Raw genomic sequence first — 25,000 nt, 5'->3', positions numbered from 1 at the left:
ATATGGTCTATCGAAGAGCAGGAAGAGAAACACCCATCCCCCAATTGTATAAGTTATATTGTTTGATTATACCATCTCTCTCTCTCTCATCTCTCCCTCTTTTACGTCTGTCTGTCTATAGGATGTCTGCATGCAGTGCACACAACCTGGAGCTGCAGAGGAAGGTTCAGCAGTTGGAGCAAAACAACACGTGAGTCTGGTTATTAAACTATGATACACAAAATTCACTGGTTATTAAACTACAATAACCAGTGAATTTAGTGGATAGCTACAATACACTACATTCACTGGTTATCAAACTACAATAACCAGTGAATTTAGTGGATAGCTACAATACACTACATTCACTGGTTATCAAACTACATAACCAGTGAATTTAGTGGATAGCTACAATACACTACATTCACTGGTTATCAAACTACAATAACCAGTGAATTTAGTGGATAGCTACAATACACTACATTCACTGGTTATTAAACTACAACACGCTACATTCACTGTGTGAATTTGTGTGTGTGTGTGTGTGTGTGTGTGTGTGTGTGTGTGTGTGTGTGTGTGTGTGTGTGTGAGAGACGATAAGGGATGCAGGTGTTTTAAGGCAACGCTCAAGGTGACATTGCTGTCATTCTTCTTAAGGTTGCCTTGGTTTTGTGAGTGAATCACAGACGGCAACCATGGAGAATGACGTCATGCCATGCACACGTGTGTGTGTGTGTGTGTGTGTGTGTGTGTGTGTGTGTGTGTGTGTGTGTGTGTGTGTGTGTGTGTGTGTGTGTGTGTGTGTGTGTGTGTGTGTGTGTGTGTGTGTGTGTGTGTGTGTGTGTGCGTGCGTGCGTGCGTGCGTGCGTGCGTGCGTGCGCGCGTGCCTGTGTGTGACGTGCGTGTGTGTGACGAGTGTTAGACACAGATATGAATTGCAAGCATTTCATTCAGTCTGACCAAAAAGCATGGAAAAAACAAATCCTCCACCGGCTATGAAAATGCAGACAACCAGAGCAGGGACACACAGTAAGCAGAGCCATGGTTATGTGTCATAATAATAGTTTTTCACTTCTGTTTCAAAACTATTAAACGTAAAGTATAGAAAGGCCCTATCCAAGACAGCCTGAAAATAGCCGATCTACAAGCTCACGACGCGTTGTGAGATCGGCTATTTTCGACACACACACACACACACACACACACACACACACACACACACACACACACACATATATATATAAATAAATACATTTTAGTCGATTAAATCAACTGTAGATTTATTCAACTAAAACCAAAACATTTCAGATGACTAAATGTGACTATAAACGAAATTGAATTGTATTCAAAAAACTACGAATAAAACATCAACATTTGCGGACAAAATCAACACCGTTATAAAATAACATACAGAAGAACTGTGGCTCTTCTGCACTTTCTCCTCCAACCTGGCTACAGTATGGGTTTCTTTGTATTATTGTACATATTAAACAATGTTTATCTATAGTTTTATGAGTGAATCCATGAACCCTTGACAGTGAACCCTTGAGCTTGTTTGTTTTTCCCATAATAGTTCACTCCTGGAGCAGCTGAGCCGAATGCAGGCGCTGCTTTCTAACGGAAAAACACCGCAGAAAGGAACGTGCATCCTGGTGAGAGAGACGTGAACGCCTCTATGCATCTTGTCTGTGCACTCACACAATCCAAGGACCAAGAAATAATACATTAGAAACAGGCGCTAAATAAATAAATACACATGTGCCACAGAACTCTGAAGTCTATCAATAAAAAAAACACTTAAACCGTATACTGTAGTTCGTTGAGCGCAGTCTCCCCCAGGCCTGCTAGTATTTCTCACAACACAGAATCTCTCAGATTTCTAGGGTTCACGTGGTGAATTAGATACAGACAATGATAAAAAAAAACATATACAGACGTGCCTCTGTGGCTGAAGTACATCATTTGAAAGAACAGGCTGACCTGGATACTGTCCTCAAAGTGCATACATTACACACACACACACACACACACACACACACACACACACACACACACACACACACACACACACACACACACACACACACACACACACACACACACACACACACACACACACACACACACACACACACACACACACACACACACACACACACACACACAGTAATGAAATGTCACTCAATAGACACCGCTGTTATGTTCAAAGCTTCGTGGAGCATACAACTGCCTGATGTCTATCTCTCTGTGTCTCTCTCCGTGTCTGTCTGTCTGTCTGTCTCTTTCTCTCTCTCTCCATCCAGGTTGTGCTGCTGTCTCTCTCTCTCCTACTCTCTCCCAGTCTCCAACCAGATCCTTACAGCCAGCAGGCCAGCCAAGGCCAGTACAGCGAGACTAAGGGTTAGTGCCCACGCACACACGCTCGTACACGACCTCATGCACCCACACACAGCACACACACGCACGCACGCACACACACACACACACACACACACCCACGCACGCACACATAATTATACACGGTCCGCACTAGGCACACACACACTTGAACAATTCATTCATGTCCACATGAAGGAGAGCATACAAGGACACACATACTAAAGGTAGAGTTAAGGTTACATTCACAAAACCGCAGCAAAATAATCATGAAACTCAGTATTCTATGGGTATGAGTAACAGTGTTTCTGCCATATATGGCAGCTGCCAATCATAGCAGGCTCGCTCGCTCTCTCACTCTTGCACTCGCACACGCACACACACACGCACACACATACACTCTGACTCTCTGTCTCTCTGACTGTCTTGCTTCTCAGTGGCGTCTCGCTCCCTGCAGTCGGTGGAGGAGCCGTCTGATGATGGCGCCCCCTCCTCCTCGCCGTCGGCCCCCCTCCTCTCCATGGTGTCCAGGGGGGCCCGGTCCCTCTCCCTGCTGATGGACAAGCTGTGGTCCAGGCAGCGCTACAGCGCCGACCCCTACGACCCCCACCACCACCACCACCAGCAGCAGCAACAACATGCTTACTGACCTCTCTGTCCTCCAACTAATACATCTGGCCTTGTACAGCTGCTAATTTTGAACTTTTTTTCAAAATGTTTTTACCCATTAACTCATTCACTGCCAGACTTATTTCTGGCTGCGTTTGCCCACTGCCAGCGATTTTCGTTTGTTTTACCTTTTCAACTGGTCACAGAAAATGTATATTCATTATGATCGCTCATCCGACCGCCCGACCGAACACAAACGGTATCAGTAAAACAAAACTATCCAACCGTGGCGGCCCCTTGCCTTGTAACAGCATGTTGAAAATAGCATGTCTCGCGAAATGCAGGGCAAATAAAGTCACCTCAAGATACAGCTGTTTTCATGAAAACGCTAAACAGGAAGTGGGCGGAGGCGGAAATCTTCGCATGATTTTATTTCCGGATCCGTGTGAGTAGAAAGTGAAAGTGGCCAACTTAGTATACCACTAAGTTGGCCATTGAAGGTGACACAGGTTGGGAAAGCTGCCTCACAAGGCAGAGATGTGAAATGATTAGACTGTGGAACCGCCTCACCCAACTGCCAGATGAGAGGCTTACGAAAATATATTTAATTGGAATAGAAGATGTAATCATCCATGGATAAGAGAGGTCTCTTCAATAGTTTCACTTTCTGATTTAAATGCATATTTTATGAACAACCTTCATTGTAACATGAATACGGTCAAACACAAATTATCAATGTTACATCAGGAGCAATGGAGGGTGGACATTTGGAAAAAAAGCAAAGTTAAGAAATTATGTTCAATATAAAGAGAATTATATCACTGAACCTTATGTTGCATTCAATCTAAAGAGAGGACAGAGGTCTCTCTGTGCCCAGTTAAGATCTGGTGCATTACCTCTGGCAGTTGAGGTGGGTAGATATACTGGCATTCCTGAGGAGCAGCGATTGTGTGTTCTTTGTGACCTGGGAGTTGTGGAGGATGAGGTTCATTTTGTTTTTCACTGTCCACTGTACAATGATGTACGAAATTATGATGTCTCGTCATAAGTCGTCCTTGGGAGTGAATGAGTTAAGACCTGAGGCCGATTCTTACAAATGTCTTCTAAATCAGTTTTCTGAAAAACTTATGTTGTTATAGCAGTGGTTTGAGAACCAATGCTCTAATATTTGACTGTTTATGTATAAAATAGGATATTGATGCTGTGTTATAAAGACATGAACTACTGTAACATTGCAGATGTGTATTTGCTGTGGTTTCATATTTCATTTATTATATTCATGTGCACATGTTAACTTGTTTTTTTTCACAAGGATGGTCTGTTAAGAGGTGGAGAGACACATCGAATCAGAATTAGAGTTGTTCTTATACCAATACCAGTATCGGAAAAGCAAATTACTGTCTAAAATGCTGGTATCGGCGAGTACGCAAGTCTATGCCGTTCCGATACCATGTCATTTATATCACACGATGAGATTTCCTTTACAGTAATATGTTGAATGCTTCAGTTGATGTTGCATGACAGTTTGATAATCTTACTGTATTTGCATTATTATATTAATAACTTGTACTTTAACAGTTATTAATGGCATTTTGATGTAATCCTAGATCAGTACCTTTTCAAACCTTTTAATCTCAAGAACCCCCATAACTCTGAGAGTGTACTAATGGAACTAAATGGACCCATAAGGGTCCATTTAGTTCCATTTGTACACTCTCAGAGTTACAGACCTGTAAGGGTCCATTTGGAACCCACTCAAGGAGTCTAGATAGTCTCTGGACCCCATTTTGGGAACCACGTAATGTGCTAGATTTGTTTAGATTACACACTGCTATTCAATCGGTAGCCTACTCAGTATCGACCGATAAGCAAGTTATGGAATCGGTATCGGGAAGGAAAAAAAGTGGTATCGGTACATCTCTAATCAGAATCAGTTTTATTTGTCACATCACATCTTTTTTTTTTCATGCACGCTCCGTCATTTTGGTTTACATCCTCCCGGTGGAGGCTCCTCACTGGCAGGTGAGTCAATACGATACAACAGCAGTGACAACACACAGAGATGTGTGTGGGGAGGAATTAATTGGCATAATGACTAAATTGGGCAGAAAAGGCACAAAAGCCACAAATGGAAAAAAAAAAAAAAAAAAGAAAGGAAATTGGGTATGAGAGATGGGGGGAAAACAGTGCTATTTTAGTTTCAGGAGCACCAATTAACCATACAAAACATAATCAAATACTGTCTGTGCCCACTGGCCCAATGGCTACACAACCTTTTTTCATGCAGAGATTAGCATTTTCTGGTCATCATGACATTAGAGTATGAGTCTTTGCCTCAGATGTTTCATGAATTAACTGAAGGTCTGCTCTATTGAAAACTGTTGAATCTGAAGCATCATCATTATTACTGTATACTGCACCTAATTATGTTTCTACTGAAGGTAACACTGCAAACCTATTTGAATTGAGGTCTGCTAAAGTGACTGTTGCAAACAGCATATTCCATTTTCTGATTTTCTATGTGTTCGTACTTTTCTTTGATAATTACATTTTATTGTCATTCATATGAATGTACCGTAAAATGTGTAATCTCAAGGTTATACATCCATGCTTAGACTGGCAGAAATATTACTAACCAGAAAAAAATAAAATTATTTTATATTGAATACTAGATATTTGATGAGTCACGGCCACTCAAGTTGTTGAAGCTGCTGCTGATGTGTCCAAGGTTGTTCATCAGTAGATGTTTCTGTTAACCAACATACTGTAGTGAGCCCGCAAAAGAGCCAAGACAAGAGAGCAACGGTAGCTCTCTTGGTGCAGCCGGTTGCCTGCCTGGTCTGCTGAGCTGGAGATCGGGGGTTCAGTTCCAGTGGTGGAAAAAGTACTACATTTACTTAAGTAAAAGCATCAATACGGTACCTCAAAATTGTACTTAAGTACAGCACTTGAGTACATGTACTTAGTTACTTTACACCTCTGTGCATCAGTGTTTATGTTAACTAACATACTGTGTGTGACCAAAAGGTTAGGTTTAGGCATAGTTTTACGGAGGTTAGGTTTAGGAATAAGGTTAGGTTTAGGCATAGTTTCACGGAGGTTAGGTTAAGGAATAAGGTTAGGTTTAGGCATAGTTTTACGGAGGTTAGGTTTAGGATTCCTAAACCTAACCTCCGTAAAACTATGCCTAAACCTAACCTTATTCCTAAATTAGGAATAAGGTTAAGTTTACGGAGGTTAGGTTAAGGAATAAGGTTAGGTTTAGGCATAGTTTTACTGAGGTTACGTTTAGGCATAGTTTTACGGAGGTTATAGGTTAAGGAATAAGGTTAGGTTCAGGCATAGTTTTACTGAGGTTAGGTTTAGGAATAAGGTTAGGTTCAGGCATAGTTTTACTGAGGTTAGGTTTAGGAATAAGGTTAGGTTTAGGCATAGTTTTACGGAGGTTAGGTTTAGGAATACCTGGTGGCGACCGTTCCGAGGTCGCCGGATTTGCCCCGGGACGAGCGTGTTTTGGGGCGAGCGTTTCTATGAACGGAGGGGGGGTTGTGTAGCTAACCCCCGCTAAAGACTCGGCCGTAACTCACTCCGCCATGCGAGGAAGCAATCTTGGTGCAGCATGGTTGCCTGTCTGGTCTGCTCAATTTGATTCCAGCCCGGTGCTCCAAAAATCACTACCATCCTCAACCATATACAGAATCGGTTAAAATAACTTTTTATTTCACACAAAAAAAAGTTATGGATTATGCAGCTTTAATATATTTTGCTGGGTCAAGATCCATGAGAATATTGACACACGGGTGGGTGGATATGACATGTTTTTATGTGGTCTGTGAGGAGAAGAGAGTTGCCGAAATTGTCAAACGAAATAAAACATGAACCTTTCATTAGTGTAGCAGCAGCATCGTTGTCTGTCACATACCGTATGCAGCCAGCCGCTAGCTGTCCCAGATTCCACTGCAACGCAGAAAGAAATGCACATTGTTCTGAATCAGTTCTTACATCTGTTCCCGTCTCACATCTAGAAGAAGACAGGATGTCTGCCCTGGGAAGGAGGAGAGTCTTCGTCCAAAAGGCAGCAGGTCTCACCTGGTTTGTTATCCCTGCATAAGAAAATCACAGAGCATAGAGTTATGTAATTTTACGTACAGTTACAAATAGTCACTCGGCTGTAAATTTTGCAAGTTACCCTCCTGTTTTTTCCTTACGTAATATACTCATGGACAATTCAATGCACACTGTTTCTGAACCTATTTACTGGTTGGTTCCTATAGATTGAAAAGCAAGCACACTTCGACTTCAGTCACTGTTCCAGTAGACTCTATGCACAGCAGCCATATTGGGAAGAAATTAGGCCCCAATCTTGTTTATACTTCCTTAACAGGTGTTACCACTGTTACTATAACGAAGGTTCTGTTCCATTCTGGTCAAACAGAGGGTGCTGATAACATCGCGTCACCAGGCCTTCCACTGGGGAGGAAAGCCTGGTATTCGACTCGTTCCAAACTGGTCTGTGTGATCCGGTTTAGAAAAAAGGAAAAACAAATATCGTGTTCCGGTGGTGGGTTCCGGTTGGCGTCACATTGTTTTTGTTCCCCACATAATGCGAATCAATTTGTTTAGTCTCGCTAGTCGCACTATGAGTTAGAATAAAAGATGGGTATACCAAACAATTATTCTACAAAAAAAAAAACACGAAACGATTATACCAAATTAAACACATTTTAAACTAGGGGAATCATTTTGGAGGTGCACGGCACCGGAGGTTCCGGTCATGGGTTCCGGCCACCTGATGACGTAAAGTTATTTCCACTCCGACCGGATCAGAAACCCTAAAATGGTATTGATCCCAGACTAGGGTGCTGATATTGTGCATGTTGGCTCACTCTGCTACACCAGTGTGGTCCAGGGACGCTTCTTGATTTTGGTTCCAAATGGCCCCTTACGGGTGTGTAACTCTGAGAGTGAACCAAATGGACCTGTAAGGGTTCAAGGTAGCCTACCACTGCTGTAGACAGACAGTCGCACCACTCGCTGTGAGAACTCTCAAGGACACCGACACATGACGTCGTTCTCCATGGATTCCATCAGTGATTCGCTCACAGAACCCAGACAACCTTAAGAACAATGACAGCAATGTCACCTTGAGCGCTGCCTTAAAACACCTACATCCCTTATCCGATCACACACACACACACACACACACACACACACACACACACACACACACACACACACACACACCCCATCCAATCCACTTTAAAACAACAGCGTTGGACCAAAGTGCTGTACATTCGGCAAACAAATACATTATACAAAGAGTCAAACAATAAACAATAAATTGAGGGGGGGGGGCATAGAGGGTGCAACACATAGACACAATGCCTAACACTCATATATTGTGGGGATGGCTGATTTAAGCCGTCACACCTGGTTGGGGTCAAACTAACTGGAGTCAGAGCTATGGCTAGTTGGCTACCACCACAAAGCGCACGCACGCACGCACATGCACGGGCACACCCGCACGCATGCATGCATGCAAGCACACACACACACACACACACACACACACACACACACACACACACACACACACACACACACACCATCTGTCATAACATGCTGCTTCTTTGTAAACTTTGGACAAACCAAGGAGGAGATGCTTGTGAACGTTCTGAGACAAACAGCAGAGGTCCAACAAACACGCCCCTCTGGATCGATGGAGCACCAGAGGAGAGAGAGAGTGAGCAGCATCAAGCTATTTCAAATATTCCAATCAATTATTTCTATTCTGCAGAAGAATGATTGCGTGGACAAACTGCACCTCTAAAAGCAAACACTATGTGACTTTGTGCAGTCAGTAAATTATCGCATTTAATGTAGGCATTTCTTTCCCTGTGGTTTACTCTTAAAAAAAAAAAAAATCTTTTTGTTTTGTTGTCTCCGCCAGGAGACTATGTTTTCGTTCTCGTCCTTCCGTGTGTCCACCAAGCTAACATTGGTCAAGCTTCACGTGACACGTGACAATATGTTGAAAGGGTGTGCTTTGATTGGCTAGCGAGAAGCATGATGAAATAGAGACCTATAAATAGGTGTGTCACTTCAAAAGATCATTTATATCTTTTGAAGTGAGGTAAGACAGGATTAATCAGGAACAGTACTGGCGGAGACCTGTGCTCCGAGGGGCACATTTTCTAGTTTTATACTTTATTTCAGACGGGAGAGGCCAAACAAGGATGCACTTATGTACCATGGACACAAGATATAGCAAGGTCAGACAAGACACGGGTCGATCGGATTTGAACCTCTCGCGCGCGCTCACAGCACTGAAATCTGTCAACACACAACAAGCATGCGGAGGTACTGCACAGTATTGGTGTGCTTTATTCTGAAAATAATAATGTATCACCTGGGGCTGCTGTACTTTTGTCAGGATACTGTCTCACTTCTCTTTGTCTCCCTCTTCTCTGTCTTCTCCTCACCTGCAGTTGCAGTGGAACTTGAAGGCCTTTCCTCTCTACGACCCTTTGCCCACCTCCCCACTGTCTCCTCTGCCAGACACTCCGTCTTCTTCTACCCCCTCCTGGCTATAGGACCCCTGCTGATCTGTGGGGAAAAGATTCAAAATAACTGCATTGATCCGTTTCAGTAATAGTTGTTTAAGACCGACTCCTCTTCTGCCAGAGAGCCATCTACCTCGACCCCCTCCAGGCTAGGACCACCGCTGAGCTGTGGGGAAAACATTTAAATCTAGAAATGGAGCACAGGTCTCCGCCAGGTCAGGTAGGTTATTGTGGGCCAGCAATACAGTGGAATCTGAAAAATCAGACATATCCGTCTTGATCACATGACTATAGACACAGTGGCCCTCATTTATCAATGGAGTGTACAAACCAGCTTATTTTTTGGGGCGGTGTAACCGCCCCCTATAAGTGAGTTTTGGACACTGACCAATCGTGCACCGTGATTGGCCAATAGTCTACAACGCAGTCTACAACCCTAACCCTTCCACAGTCAATGCAAATCTATACTTTTGCAAAGTCAGCCAATCACATTACAGCTAGTGTCATCACCACTAGCTGTAATGTGATTGGCTGACTTTGCAAATTCAGGACTGTGATTGGCTAGCGAAACACATGACACATGTGCAGCCCTATGAATAGCAGTATGGACTTAGAAAAAAGGCATTTAACCTTTTTTTTAAGTGAGTCATGTTGTGATGACCACACACCGCCCACTTCATACTGGGTGTGATTTTTTAGCCTATATTTGACTATTTGATTAAAAAGGTCTTAAAAGTCCTTAAATTATAACTTTTTTTTGTCATCTGGGGACCCCCCAAAATCCGACCCACAGGTTGAGAACCACTGCCCTATAGGCTACTGTTGGAGGCCACTTTTAAGTGCTCTTTAGTCCACTATTTTCACTATTTGAATGTGGTGCAGTACAATCTTTTGTCTTTGAAATGTATTAGAGTGAAAGTCATAATAAGTATCCAAAAATGCTAAAGTAAAGTACTGATACTCAAAATATTTACAAAAGTGCAGTACTCAAGTAAATATTCTCTGTTACTGTCGACCACTGCTTGCCATGCCTTGGTTAACAGCATGTAGTCGTGACTTAACAAGCTCTGCCTCTCTCTGAATGTGAGCAGGAATTATTCATCCTGTTGTGCATCGATGCACAGCAGCTGCGTAGTAGTAGTCATACCCAGATCTGAGTCCAATTATTTGCACTCAGGCCAGGTGTCAAACTATAAAGAAGTACTAGGGCGCAGACACCCATATAAAACAAGCGACTTAAGCCTCACGCATGCTTTATGGGGGGGTAAGGCCGTTTCAATTCATTTCCTTGTCTGAAACTAGACTTACTGACTCATTCCTGTAGGCTCATGGGTGGAGCATAGGGCCACACTTTGTTTTGGGCACTTTTTTTCAGGTGGGCGGCTGGGCCCATGATGCACGTCAGTCCGGTTCTCTTTGCCTCACGGTGCGTTTTAACAGCGGGCAACTCTGGGCGACGTCGTCCAAAAATATAATGAAAGTCTATGAGAACCGGCGATCGGGCGAAGTGGGCGGGGGGGCGATGAAAGATGGATTTCCTTTATCTTTTTGGGCGATATCGCCCGGCATCGCCGAGAGTTGCCCGCTGTTAAAACGCAGGGTCACTCTCCACTGATCTTCTCCCAGTCTGTTTTGGCATCTTCTTTTGCCCTGTGGTTTCCAGTCCAATGCTTTGCCTTGTGATGTTGTCAGCTGGTTTGTGGAGGGTGTGTCCACCCCCACGGCACTTCCTGGCTGATTTCAAGGTACATAAAAAGAAGGCACGGTTACATAATTTTGGCTATTCAGCTATTCCAGCCGGCAGATTTGTCACACTGGGAGGCATACTAGTCTGCAGCATGGAATTGGAGTCAATGAGAGGCAGGTGGGCCAGCTTAAAGCAAACCTTTTCTGAACGACTGCGACCTTTGTGAAATACTCGGCCCAGGAAAATAAAAGAAGACATATCCCATATCAAGACATATCAAGACATATCGTTTTCTGCTGTGTTGCTTTTCGATGTGTACACTGTATAGAGGTATCCAAAGAGCAAAGTACGTTTCTGAATGTGCCAAAGTATCGCGAGACCGTACATCATTGACAGCCTGACGACCAAAACGCACGATTCTGCCGAGCCAGAAACGATACATGCCACTGCTTAGATGCCTCAATAAAATTATACAGTATGCACATCAAAAAACAAGTGATTGGAAAACAACCTGTGATACGTTTTCTTTCATATTCCTGAACCGATTAACTGACAAAGAACACAATCGTTCAGAAATGGTGTTTGTTCACAAGCTGATCCAACCAGCTGCCATTGACTCCAATGTATTTCACCTGCATTTTCGGTTCCAGTTTTGCCTCCCATGCGCATTAATGGCTGTCTGTACCTTCTTCTATCATAGCCTTGATCTCCACAACAGGCTGGTGTTTGAGATTTAATCGGGACCACATGGTGTTCTGGATGTGTCCTAGGATGGAGCGGGGGAACTTCCAGCAGTGTCTACTACAGCCGTGTTTAACACTTCAAATGGCCATAACTTGCTGACCATTTCTCTAATCAGAGCAAACTAGGGTTATGAGGCCTTCAACTAGTCTTCAACCTTTCACGAAGTGAATTCCCTTCCTCATCATAACTAAGACGCTCTGAATATTATTTTTGGTTTGAGCTTTCCTCATCGGTCGATATAGAAAAATTGTGTCAGAGGCAGAATGCTGTCAACTTTAAGGGTGTTCTAAATATTTCAACACACTTGCTCAAATATTTAGATTGTTATTTGAACTTTGGCTGATGTGCTTCAAGCATTCACATCTGATCCAGAGGATCTGGAGGTTCTTAAAATAATAACACATAAACACATGATTTCAGTCAGAGCGCATTACACACTGGGGACATTACACACTGGAGACTCAGAATTAATTATAAATGAGAAGCCAAATGTGATGCTGACAGACATGAGTGGAAGAGATCTGCTGTTCCGTGAACTTATAACCACATGAACCCCAGCTGTTCTAGGGCATGTTATAGGTGAACTTTCGGGGAAAATAGCCGTGTAGATCTACAGTACTACAGTACAGTACGCCTCTGCGTGTGTTGACTACAGCGCTTCTGACGGAGATGTGTGACTATATGCCCTAAATCAGGGGTGTTCAAAGTTCAAACTGTTTTCAAAAGGGAGCCGTATATTTGAAAATATGAAAATACCTTAGGGCTGACTGCATCTCCTATCATACTGTACATAAAATAAAATGAAATAAAACATTTCTTTCACATCTTGGAGAAATGAAACAACACAAGGAAGAATCCTTACAAATTCTACTAAGAAACAGCATCTGTCCAGGTTCATTTCAAAACACCAACATGTCAATGTATGAGTTTCACTGACTCTACTGGCGGGCCATAAATAAAACATCATAGGAAGGAATCTGTGGGCCATATAAAACAGTTCAGAATGCATTTCTTCCAAGGTCACTCGCTGCAGCTGCTGCAAATGGAAATCTATATTGCTGTTGTCCTCGGTTTGCCTTGTGCTTGTCACTGAACCATCTGTGGCAGATACATATACATACAGATACATAAGGACAGTGACTAACATCATCAAGGACAGAACATCACCACCCACTGCATATCACAGCCTGTCCTCCCTCCTGCCGTCGGGGAAACGATACAGGAGCATCAGTGCTCCAAGGCGGAAAGGATGCCAAACAGTTTCTTTCCCCAGGCAATCAGACTTCAATCTCCCCACTAGGTCGTATACGAACTTGGGAGGTATACATGCATTCCTATGCATAAGATGAGATGAACTCCATAGATTGATTGAAAGGAGGAAATTACCTACCTGGATTCTATCCTGGAGGCAACCCTCTCCGGAAACAAAAACGCTGAAAAAGTGAACAAAAAGGCCATCCAAGCAACACGCTATTTGTGGAGGATTGATCGTCTAGTCAGTAAGAATACTCTGACAATTCTTGCAGTGGCCCTCATACAAGGTCATTATGATTATGCATGCACTTCATGGTATCACAACACCTCCAAGGCCTTAAAAACAAGGCTCCAAACATCCCAAAACAAACTTGTAAGGCTACTACTTGGCCTCAATCACAAAACCCATCTAACCCATGCTCATTTTGCTAGGATTGGATGGCTTAGGGTTGAGGACAGAGTACAGCAACTTGCTATGGGCCTGGTCTTCAAGATACACCACAACATTGGGATCCCCCTGTATTTGTCAAAATACTTCCAAAATGTTAATGAAGTCCATGATCATAACACCAGAGGCAGCTCCACAAATCATGTTCAACCCAGATTTGGCTCAACAAAGGGAATGAACTCGTTCTCATGCTATTCATCAAAAATGTGGAATGCCCTACCAAAAGGAGTAAAGGAGTGTAAAACCCTACTTACTTTCAAAACTGCCTTAAAGTTACACCTTCAGGAGGCTGCAATTGAAAGATGGCCCCTGTCCAAGTCCTAACCTACCCCACCCCCATACCCCCCCTCTCTCTTTCTTTTTTTGTACATATTTTTCACTCTTCATACCAGTAACCTGTAAACTGATTGTATGACATTCTATAGTAGTGTGTATATCTGTCTGTCTCTTATATGTCATCATGATTTGTGTGCGTGGGGAACTCATTTGAAACAAGCTCAGTGCTTTTATGAGTCTTCCAGTTTAGTAGACCTCGTATTGTGAATTTGTACTTCATGTACTGTTGTTCTCATGTCTTACTAAATAAAGTACATCAATCAATCAATCAATCAATACATTTAATCAATTTGTTTGGGGGCACAGCATTGTGTGAAACAGAGCTATGTTACAGGGCAACGTTATACATGTTGGCATGGGTATAAAGCTTTTTGAAACAAATATAGTAGCAATCTTTTGCAGTCACTTTTGGGACAATTAGCAGCACCCCCCCCACCCACACACGTGCGCACACTCTAGACAAATAGATGATGTTTTAGTAATATTGTTCCTGCTGTGCCACATACTGCCAACCAAGTGAAGAAATCACAGATTGAGGCTTAAACCTTTGCCTTTTTATTAATGTCCGAGACCATTGGGGTTTTATGGAAGATGCCTCTGAACATATTGCTAGTTTGACCACTTCAAATGCAATAGTCTTAAAATAATAACCAAAAATAGCCGATCTACAAGCTCTCAATGCGTCGCAGCATTGTGAGCTTGTAGATAGGCTATTTTGCGTGTATTACATGCTTCCACAGAAGACATGATGGCTTCTATGGAATCCAAATGACTCAATTCAGTCGTGGTGACTGAGAACTTGAATCCATAAGAATGTGAATACACATTATACCTTTTGTCAGAGTTAAGCCCCTTAACTCTCAGTTTATACGATGCTGTATGGATCAGGCTTTACTCAACATTTGTTTAGCCAGAAAAAAAAAGAAATATGTATCTGAAGCACAGCTAGCATCACAAAGAAAAAAGAATAATAATCCGAAGGTCATTGAGCTGCATACGGTATCTAAAAGACTTATTCATAAAATAGATCACACACTGTTGAAGTGACCTTGAGCAAGACACTCCCAACGGCAGGTTGGTGCCTTGCATATGGATTGCATGAATGTGTGTGTGTGTGTGTGTGTGGTGTGGTGTGTGGTGTGTGGTGTGTGGTGTGTGTGTGTGTGTGTGTGTGTGCGTGCGCGTGCGTGCGTGCATGCACGCTGTAGAAATGCAGACACATACTACCAAAAACTACCAATCATACATGGCATTGGTAGTTTATGATACGTTGTTTTTCCGACTCTATTGTATTTGTGTAATGATGATTTTGAACTGTTTGGTGCTATTTTAAGTGTTTATGAATTCAATACAAGGAGTATCGTGATATATCGTTGGTGAAATTTCATGCAATATATCGTGATATCGCAATATATCGAATATTGTGATATTATCGTTATCGAGGGCCTAATATCGCAATAGATATCGTATCGTGAGATACCCATATCGCCCCACCCTCCTCCCTATTGTTTGCAATATGGTTCAAGAACACGTTACATAAAAATACACTGCACGTGTTTTATTTGCAGCTTTCCTCATTATACTGATTGTTGATAAGAACACGATTCACTTACAAATTGAACATGCCAAATTCTCTTTATTGGGTGACGCATTGCTCTGTGCCATACACACGCAGGCGCGCACACACACACACACACACACACACACACACACACACACACACACACACACACACACACACACACACACACACACACACACACACACACACACACACACACACACACACACGCAGTCTATGAGTCGAGGTCTAAATGGGAATAATTCCTCTCTTAATACATATCTCTGTTAAGAATATAGCAGAGACCTTGGCTTGCATGCAGCATGTATAACCGCAGCACCATTGACCTCAATGCACCTTATACTGTAGTTCACCAGTGAGTGAATGGGTGGTGGCTAGGTTGAGTAGTAAGTGGTGACTGGATATGGTGATATTGTCTCTTGTCGGGTGGAAACCTCACAGTGTGACGCTGCAGTATGATCAAGTACGGCGTTAATTTACGGAGAAGAGATTGGAAGAGATTATACAACAGTAGTACTGTGGTTCTCAAACTTTTTAATTTCGACAACCCCCATTATCTCTGAACGTGTGCAAACGGAACCAATGGTCCATTTGGTTCCATTTGTACACTCTCAGAGATACAGACCCGTACGAAGGGTCTGTCTTCTCTTGGGAGCCCAGGTACCTGTGAAACTACTTCGCGTGACATACTAAAGCCCATACTGCTTGTGCTATAACCACGGCCCGCTTCTGTGACCAATGCGGAAGTGCCTCTCACCTATGACAACTGCGGGCATGTTTTTGGGCCGAAAAAGTATAGTTATTGACCGCGACGGAGGGGCGCCGTCTCAAGCGAACTTGAGCCACGAGAGGCAAGCTAAAGGCAAAAGGCGAGCTAAAGCAAGCCGCCGTGCCGAACGTTGCGAAGTTCGCTTGAGCCGACTCAGCGCTGTTCGAGTTATGTACTGATAGGCACAGAATCGTATATCATGTTTTGCCAAGAGTGTTTGCCCCAACTGCCACTCAAAGTGGCTATTGGCCAATCACAGCGCGTCCTGGCACAAGCGTACTAGCCAATCACAGCTCGTCCTTGCACAAGCAGTATAGGTTTTGAGATCACGTGTATGCGGCGGCTTTTCTCTATTGCGAGGCTTCACTGAGTCTGTACCTAGAGTCAAAGCTTTCCTTAGTTTTGGGTCAGTCACAGCGCTCAGGTATTCTGCCGCTGTATATTATTCTCTATATTTAGGACCAAATAACATTCCATTTTGCCGTGGTTTTGGGTTGACTCTTATATCTTATATCATGCGGTTTAATCCAGCAGGTTTTCTGTCTGTCTGTCCATCTGGTGGCTGTGTTTTGTGTTTGTGCCCCTGAACCAGCTGGCTGGGGGCGGGCATCTCTGTGGAGGCCTTTAGTGTTGCAGGTGTTGCCATGATTGCAGACAGACTGTGGATTTCCATGGAACACAACGGCAGACTGTCATTATGGCTGCTATTATTGGCGTCATTATAGCTGTTACTGTTGCTGATGTTGCTGTTGCTGTTATTATTATTGTGGTTATTATCCATCTTTGTGGATCTACTAACCAATATTACAATTTAAAAAAAGAAAACTAACTCTAAAACGAATAACAACCAAACTAAAATCAAGCCTTTTCACAAAGTAAAAAGTAAACTATAAAGGTTTCCCTTTCCTTCATGCAGCACAGCGGAAGATGGCCCGCCGCCCACCCTAGAGCCTGCTTCTGCTCAAAGGCTTCTTCCTATTAAAGTTGTTCCTTTGGCACTATCGCCCAAAGTTTTGGTCCATTGGGCTCTCTGCTGTCTTATGTAAAGTGTCTGGTTTTGGCACTATAGTCAAATTTGCTCTGAGAGGACATTTATGTGTAATTAAAAAGTTAAAACAAAGAACATGTTATCTGGAGACAGACTGTCATCCTCTGTATGTTCAAACTGAGAAAAACAAGAGCTTGTTCATAGAACAGGAGCTCTTTTAGTTCAAGGTCTCTTTTTCTTAAGTATGAAGAGAAACACTGCAGCTATTAGTTAAGGAATGTGAAACAAGTTTTTTTCCTCTAAACGTGAGAAACAATGTAGGACATGGTGTCCTCAACAGGGGGTCTTTAAGGAATGTGACAGGGGTTTTCTTTTATGAGAAAGAAAGTTTTCATCCAAAAGACTAAAGATGAAGGTTGACAGTGAAAGTGAATGGGTTGACAGGAAAAGTGAAGAATGGACATTCCTCCTTTCCGCTTTCAGCGATGCAAAGTGCTCGTGTCTTATCTGTCAACAGGGCTTTTCAACCTTTGGTAACTCAAGGCCCACCTGGGCACAGTACGAGTACAGTATACGTGTCAAGATGCTCAGGGCAATTTGTCTGCAATATCGAAACATGGAAAACAAAACGTTGGACATGCCTCAATGAAGAAATTGCTCTACTGCACAGGCCTATATTAGATATTAATAGTTTATTCTCTGCAGCCGCCATGCAGCTCACCACCAGTTGAGAATGGCTGGTCTACGGCAGGGTTGCCAGATTTTGCAAGGGAAACAAGCGGTCTGTTTTCACAAGGTCTGTGAAAATAAGCCCAAAAGAAGTGACTATAGGTTGCATGATCACATGCACAGGGGATCCCCAGCAAAATCAGTTGGAGCATTCAGTTTAACAACAAGTTTTTCAAACATTTTAACAACACAAATCTTGTATGAGGGTCCCTGGCACAAAATATTTTCTGATGGGGGTCCGCGGACAAATCCTTAATAATCAGGAGGTCCTTGACATCAAAATGTTTGAGAACCACTGGTTTAAACAAACACAAATAATCAACTACACTTTAGAAACAAGCCTCCAAAAAACACTACTCGCAACTACCAATATTTACAAACAACTTTACAGAAGAATAAGCCCAGAGATGCTTATAATAAGTGGACATGGCAACACTGCTCTACAGTACTATCAGCATCTTACCTATTGATCCCACTATGGGGGGGTTTAGCACCACAGTGACCCCTGCTGTCTGGTTCATGAAGTGCCTGTCATTCTTCAGGTGGGGGTAGATTATAGTTCAGACATTATAGTCTACAATATTGTGACTGTCCGTCAGTCAGATATAGTAGGCTACATGATGTACAAAATCATTTTCGGGACAGATATTATTACTGACAGGCCACACAGGACCACCTGTTGCCCAACCCTGCCATGATGGCAAGGACCCCCCAAATACTCATAGCCCCAGCAGCTGCCTGAGAGCATACAAATGGAACCAAAAGTTAACAATGAGTGCTTCTGAGGAAAGATGAGCCTGTCGACATTGTAACTGTTCATTCAGTACCAGGACTTGTCATGACAATGTTTTTTATTTGCTCCATGTTCAACTCTAAACTACACTGTCCCAACACCAAAGACTGCCATATGTAAATTATTTCAGGGTTTGACCATTACGTAATGCTTTTGCACAAAGTAGGTTTATACGATTTTTTTTATTTTAATGTTTTATTTTTGTTGGCCTTAAATATTGCTGCTGTTCCTCTTTCTATGCAGAGCTACTTTTGTTTTTGATGGTTGTTTACACATCATTGTAAAGCCTTTTCATGGCCAGGTTGAGATCATATAGCTTAAAATATATTGAGATTGTGTCTCTAGAACTTGAACTGAATTGTCATCCTGAAACGTTTTTAAGTGAAAAGATAAATTCATCTTTGGGGGGTCCTGGAAGGGGGTCCCAATAATGGTATAAAAAGGGGATCTGTGCCCTAATAACGCATATCGAACTGGAATCAAAATGATTTTAAATGAAGGTAAGTGAAATTTAAACGGTTGAGAATCACTGCTCCACTCAACACTCTTCTGGCCATTCCTCCTGTATAGGAGCAGCATCCATCCATCCATCCATCCATCCATCCATCCATCCATCAATGAAAGCTGTAACACTAACACTTCTGTCCCATACAACCCCTTCATCTCCTCACCCCTCCATTCCTCCACCCCTCCGTCTCCTGATTGTTTTATTTGATTTATTTGAAATGCAATACAACCACAGGGTTACAGCAGTTCGAGGATAACACAATAAAATCCTATGACTTATTTCCATTGCGGTTCCTCTCACGAGCAACAGTTAATAGTCGTGAAAACCACTTTACAATACAAATCAAATGACAGTAAAATACATACATGAATTACAAACAAGCGCTCCACTATCTATCTCATCCCTCCGTCCTTCATCCCCTGCTCCCCTCCACCCTTCCATCCCCACATCCCTTCATCCTTTATACCCGGCCTCCATCCCCTCATCCTCTCATCCCCTCCATCCCTTACAGAACTCCACTACTGAAGCTATCGCTAAAATCACGTTTTTCGCTTCTGAATAAACACATAATATGCATTTTTATTTTAAACCTTTGGAGTCTCATAATGGCACCGGTACAGAAAAAGGACAGTCCTTTTGTATTTCAAAACAAAATGCCAGAGGGTTTTAAGGCACGCGTGGTCGGATATTCACTGCAGTGAAATCTGAGTAAACACCAACAGGTGCCATTTTGTAGTAGCCCATATATTGTCTAAGTATAATTCCTTTGCTTTTATGAAATAAATGACAGTATATCAATATGAAAATGAATTTCCCCTGAGTGTATACTCTCGGCTGTGCTTGAGCTCGTCATGGCTGGGGGTTGTAAAGCCTTGAACTGTCACGTTATTAGCATTTTTCTTGCCCTACTGAGGATGCATCCATTCAATAGGTTTCAATGGCTTGAATGGCTATAAAATACAGGCATACACTGCTTTAAGTGCAGGTGCAAGTCTTCTTCCACTTAATATATCCCCCAACCCATCGCCCCTCTCTCACTGTCAGTCAAGAAATGTAAACCAACAACAACAACAATTTAAACTACAACGCTTTTATTTCAAATGTTTAACCCCGGGGGATTAAGCTATATCTGAGAACAAATTCCAAGAGAATTAAAGGAGTAGATCACCCCGAAAAATTAAAAAAGCTATTACACACCCCATGAAGACTTGAATAAGGAGATGTTTTTGTTTTTGCTGCATTCCTAATCCAATATTTTGATGACCGGCGGAGTCGGCTTAGGAATGCAGCAAAAAAACCAAAATCTCCATGAATTCAAGGATTAATGGTGTGTGTAATTGATAGAAAATAAGTCATTTTTGGGGCAAATTACTCCTTTAAACCTGGAACCTTTTCAATAATAATCATAATAACCCTGACCTATTAGAAAATGTGAATCAGATAAATATACGTCTCTGTCTAAGATGGAGAGGGGAGGGGTGGGGGTGGGGGTGGGTGGGGGGTCTGGGGGGATGAGGCTTGGAAGCATCTCATTGAGGATTCCTGTGATGTGTCGTTGCCACATTTCAGGACGCTCCACAGCAAGGTCATCGAACCGAAGGCTAACCTTCAAAATTACCACCAGGGCCCCTATATCAGATTAACCTTCAACATAATAACGTAATGATGCATACAATATAGGAAGCCGTCAACAGAAGAACACGCACACCTGTTTTTACGCCATCACAACTTCCAACATATCTCAATGTACTAAATAACTAAAAGATATATAATTCGTTTTAACTGCTTTAAAGGTATATAGGGCAACAGATAAAGGACAACGTCGGATAATTACATAATGACACCCTACTACAACGTATATAGTATGTAGTATCAAGGGCAAGACCACCAGGTTTATGAACAGCTTCCAGCCGACCAGCCACCATCATTATACTGTTGAACAAGGCATGACCACCGCCTGTCACCACCAGGCTGCATGGCCTTTTATGAGCCTGTCACTAGCCTGTCAAAGAAAAATAGAGACCAAGTGTTTTTAAATATGTTTTTCTTCCAGCACCAAGGCCATTTCCAGAGCTTCCGATGAAGCACGGTATGAACGGAAGCATTTGAACATTGTGTGAGTCAACAGTCTGGCACCAGAGTACACTTAATACACTTTTAATTAAAAGGCTTTCAAACTATCCAAACTGCTACAGTGCCTTCCTTCTCATACAGCAAAATATTGTCCAGAAAACAGACAAATAGGACGCCTACGGTGTTCTGAATAGTGAAGATAATAACATTGGTTGGAAGGTGCTCTTTGGTTCAAGTAGGGGAAGGCCACATAAAAATAAAAAAATCTAAGGCTCTCAATATATACAGAAAAGGCTTAAGGGTTAGTACTTCTTAGAACAAATAATGCTTGCCAACATGTTTTGGCCATACATGACATGATTCTTTGCCCTGAAGAAGGCCATATTTGGCCAAAACAAGTAGGCACAAATGTTTCTATTCCAAGGCCTCGTTTACACGGTAACGATCAGAACAGAGAACGACAAAGTCCCGTTGTGTTCTCACTTTTAATTCTGCGTTTAGACGGAGACGCAAGAGTGATTGAAAACACTGTATAGTGTGCATGCCAGGTGGCTAGGTGTCGGTGTGACGCGCTGCCAGATAGAACCAGTCACGCATGCGTAATTCTGTTCTACTTCCTATATCACAGCTGTTTGTTTACACAATGTAATAGCATACGCGGCGTGAGCCGATGTAAGCCATGACGTCACATGTTTTGCGGATACCCCCGTGTTGCCCGTTTACATGGAGACGCGAGGCGGAGCGTTTTCAAAGATTTCCACTCTGGAAGGGGGTTTCACTTTGTTGCGTTTTCAGCCCCCGAAAATGCTGTTGCCGTGTAAACGTAAATCTGGAGACCGTTGTCGTCTAAACGGGGCCTATGACAGTGCTTCTCAAACTTTCAAGGACCCTCATAACTCTTATGAGTGTGCAAATGGACCTTATTGGTTCATTTGGTTCTATTTTTACTAGGGCTGCACAATTCATTGAATATTAAGTAAGCAAGTCGGTCGGAGAGGCTTATCGTCGGACGCTGGTATGTGCCAGAGCACGGGAGTATATCCCTGTTTCTCAATGCACCAGATCCCTGGGAGAGGGATTCCTGAGGTGGAGCGCAACACCTATACCATCATCAGCTCTCAGTACTTACCGCACGACTTGCCACACCCAAGCCGTGCTACTCATCCGCTGAGTTGGCGGTGGATCGAACCCATGACCTTGTGGTCAAGAGGCGTGTGCTCTACCGACTGAGCTCTCCGGACACAAATTAAATTGAATATTAATTGTGATCACAATTTTGGACTCCCACAATTAAATGAACATGCAGTGGTGAGGATATTATCCTCACAGGGTTAGTTAGTCTAGTAGTGCATGCACAGGTCTTCAACAGGGGGTCCTCAGAGTTACTACAGGGGGGCCGTCACATCTTTATAGGAACAACTTTTTTTTACACGAACCACTTGAACCCTACCATCCCTATTCTGGGGGATCATTCGCCGGAAAGAGACGATCTACAAGCTCCTATACATCACGCTGCGACACATTGTTGTGAGTTATAGATCTGCTGTTTTCGGTGAAGACGTTTGGTGTAGAGGGGAAAAAAGAGCAAGTACGGAGCCAAAGGTCAAGTTTACTACGTATTGAGGGTTTCAGTGGTTAAATGTCTGAAAACACACAATAACATGAATCCAACATTGTAACTCCCTCCAAGCACAGACAGACACAAGTGGTTTCCTTGCTACTGATTTATTGAAGGTAACTTCAATCCCTCCAATCCACCGTGAAAACTATAAACCAGGGGTCTTCAACAGGGGGTCCGGGACCCCTAGGGGGTCCTCAGAGTTACTACAGGGGGTCCGCCAAATCTTTGTGTGTTATGATTAATTTTTTACCTTAACCACTTTGAACCCTAGCATCCCTTTTCTGAGGAGAACTTTAGCCAAAAAATAGCCTATCTACAAGCTCACAACGCCTCGCAGTGCGAGGCGTTGTGAGCTTGTAGATCGGCTATTTTTGGCAAAGAGGTATAGGTGTAGAGGGGGAAAAAAAGAGCAGTACCAGTAAACAAAAAAAGTTTATTCTGAAACTAAATTTAATACAATATAGAGGGGGTCCTTGCTTCATCTCTCTCTCAGCTAGGGGGTTCTTGCTTCATCTCTCTCTCAGCTAGGGGGTCCTTGCTTCATCTCTCTCTCAGCTAGGGGGTCCTTGGCCTGAAAAGGTTGAAGACCCCGGCTATAAACAATAAACATAAAATAAGCATGCTACATTAACATAAGATGACATCATGCACAGCATGTAAAATAGACATTTACCAGAGTAAAATACAGACAGTACAAACAAATAAACAAATACCTTGTTGGCTGCATGCTACACATAAAGGGAGTACTCTTCAGTCTTCAGGTCCTAATGGCCCTTCTTATGACTTTAGACAGTAACCTTTCTTTTAACCTTAAGTTTAGACAGACTCTTGTGCCCAGCTTCTGCACCTTGGTGATTGCTGCTGCTTCATCAGTTAATGCTAAAGTCCTGTGTGAACCCCATTTCAAGTGACAGCAGACCAAACGAGACACGGAATTACTTTGACACTTCAAAATAAAAGCATTACTGCAACTTGACTCAAAAGACATGAAAAATACATAAATGTGACTTGAATAACTTCTTAATTAGGAACTTGGACTTTTAGAGAAATAAAACAAATTATTAACTTATAGTAGCAACAGTTACAACATTCATAGATCATGTAAACAAACAAAACAAACTTAATTGACAACACTGATGACAGTGCTGTCACACAAGTCTATGAAGCTATCTATGGTATTGGTTCTCAAACGTTTTCGTGCCGCGTACCCCCAAATTGGAATACGTATTTGACCGCGGACCCCTATCTGAAAATATGTTGTGCCAGGGACCCCTAGAAGAGAAGATTTGGGGTTACAATTTTTTAAATTATAAAAAAATGTTCCAATCATTTTCAATATTTTTCAAATATTTTCAAAAATAGCAGATATACTAGCTCGCAGCGCGGCACGAGTGAGCTTGTAGATCTGCTATTTTTGAATATCCAACGTATACATGGATAAAGTGGTTAAGATGATTGTATTGCTATGTTAAAGGAGAATTCCGGTCATTTTAAGTGTTATGTTTGATGTGTGTCAAATCACTTACCAACGTAGGAATGAAAATCGCGTAACTCCACAGAGCCCCCTATCGACCCCCACCGTTGTCATTATAGGAGGATATAGGATAGCCCAAATTCGCCTATTTTAACCAATGCAAAGTCTGTTTTTTTGCTTCTAGTACTCATTGTTGAGTCCCATGATAATGTAACAGGCGCTAAAACTCCCGACAAGCTAACGGCTAATAACAAACGAGCTAACGCTGGGGCTGCTTATCTCTCTGCATGGCAGCCCCAGGTTGCCAGGTCGGGAGAGAAACCAGCAACCAGCATTAGCTCGTTCTGTTATTAGCCGTTAGCTTGTCGGGAGTTTTAGCGCCTGTTACATTATCATGGGACTCAACAATGAGTACTAGAAGCAAAAAAACAGACTTTGCATTGGTTAAAATAGGCGAATTTGGGCTA

General features: G+C 42.6%; 2 protein-coding genes across 2 annotated transcripts in view; both read left to right on the top strand.

Moving 5' to 3' along the window:
- LOC311045152 (cyclic AMP-responsive element-binding protein 3-like protein 3-A) overlaps nt 1-3,004 on the top strand; it is a gene marked incomplete at both ends in the record, with an annotated part of 15,930 nt that extends 12,926 nt beyond the window's left edge. Inside the window, 4 exons of the mRNA XM_084056962.1 lie at nt 122-190; nt 1,553-1,642; nt 2,321-2,379; nt 2,793-3,004. Of these exons, the coding sequence (XP_083913088.1) occupies nt 122-190; nt 1,553-1,642; nt 2,321-2,379; nt 2,793-3,004 (430 nt within the window). The remainder of the gene's footprint in view (nt 1-121; nt 191-1,552; nt 1,643-2,320; nt 2,380-2,792) is intronic.
- Nucleotides 3,005-9,215: 6,211 nt separating this feature from the next.
- Nucleotides 9,216-25,000, top strand: part of LOC311045151 (relaxin-3 receptor 1-like) — a gene marked incomplete at both ends in the record, with an annotated part of 23,067 nt that continues 7,282 nt past the window's right edge. The window contains 2 exons of the mRNA XM_084056961.1: nt 9,216-9,324; nt 9,453-9,572. Coding sequence (XP_083913087.1) covers nt 9,216-9,324; nt 9,453-9,572 — 229 coding nt within the window. The remainder of the gene's footprint in view (nt 9,325-9,452; nt 9,573-25,000) is intronic.

The sequence above is a fragment of the Gymnoscopelus microlampas genome, assembly GCF_963454915.1.
Source record: "Gymnoscopelus microlampas genome assembly, chromosome: 5".
Classification (NCBI taxonomy): domain Eukaryota; kingdom Metazoa; phylum Chordata; class Actinopteri; order Myctophiformes; family Myctophidae; genus Gymnoscopelus; species Gymnoscopelus microlampas.
Note: the sequence above shows the minus strand (reverse complement) of the source record. Positions and strands in the feature narration are given on the sequence as shown.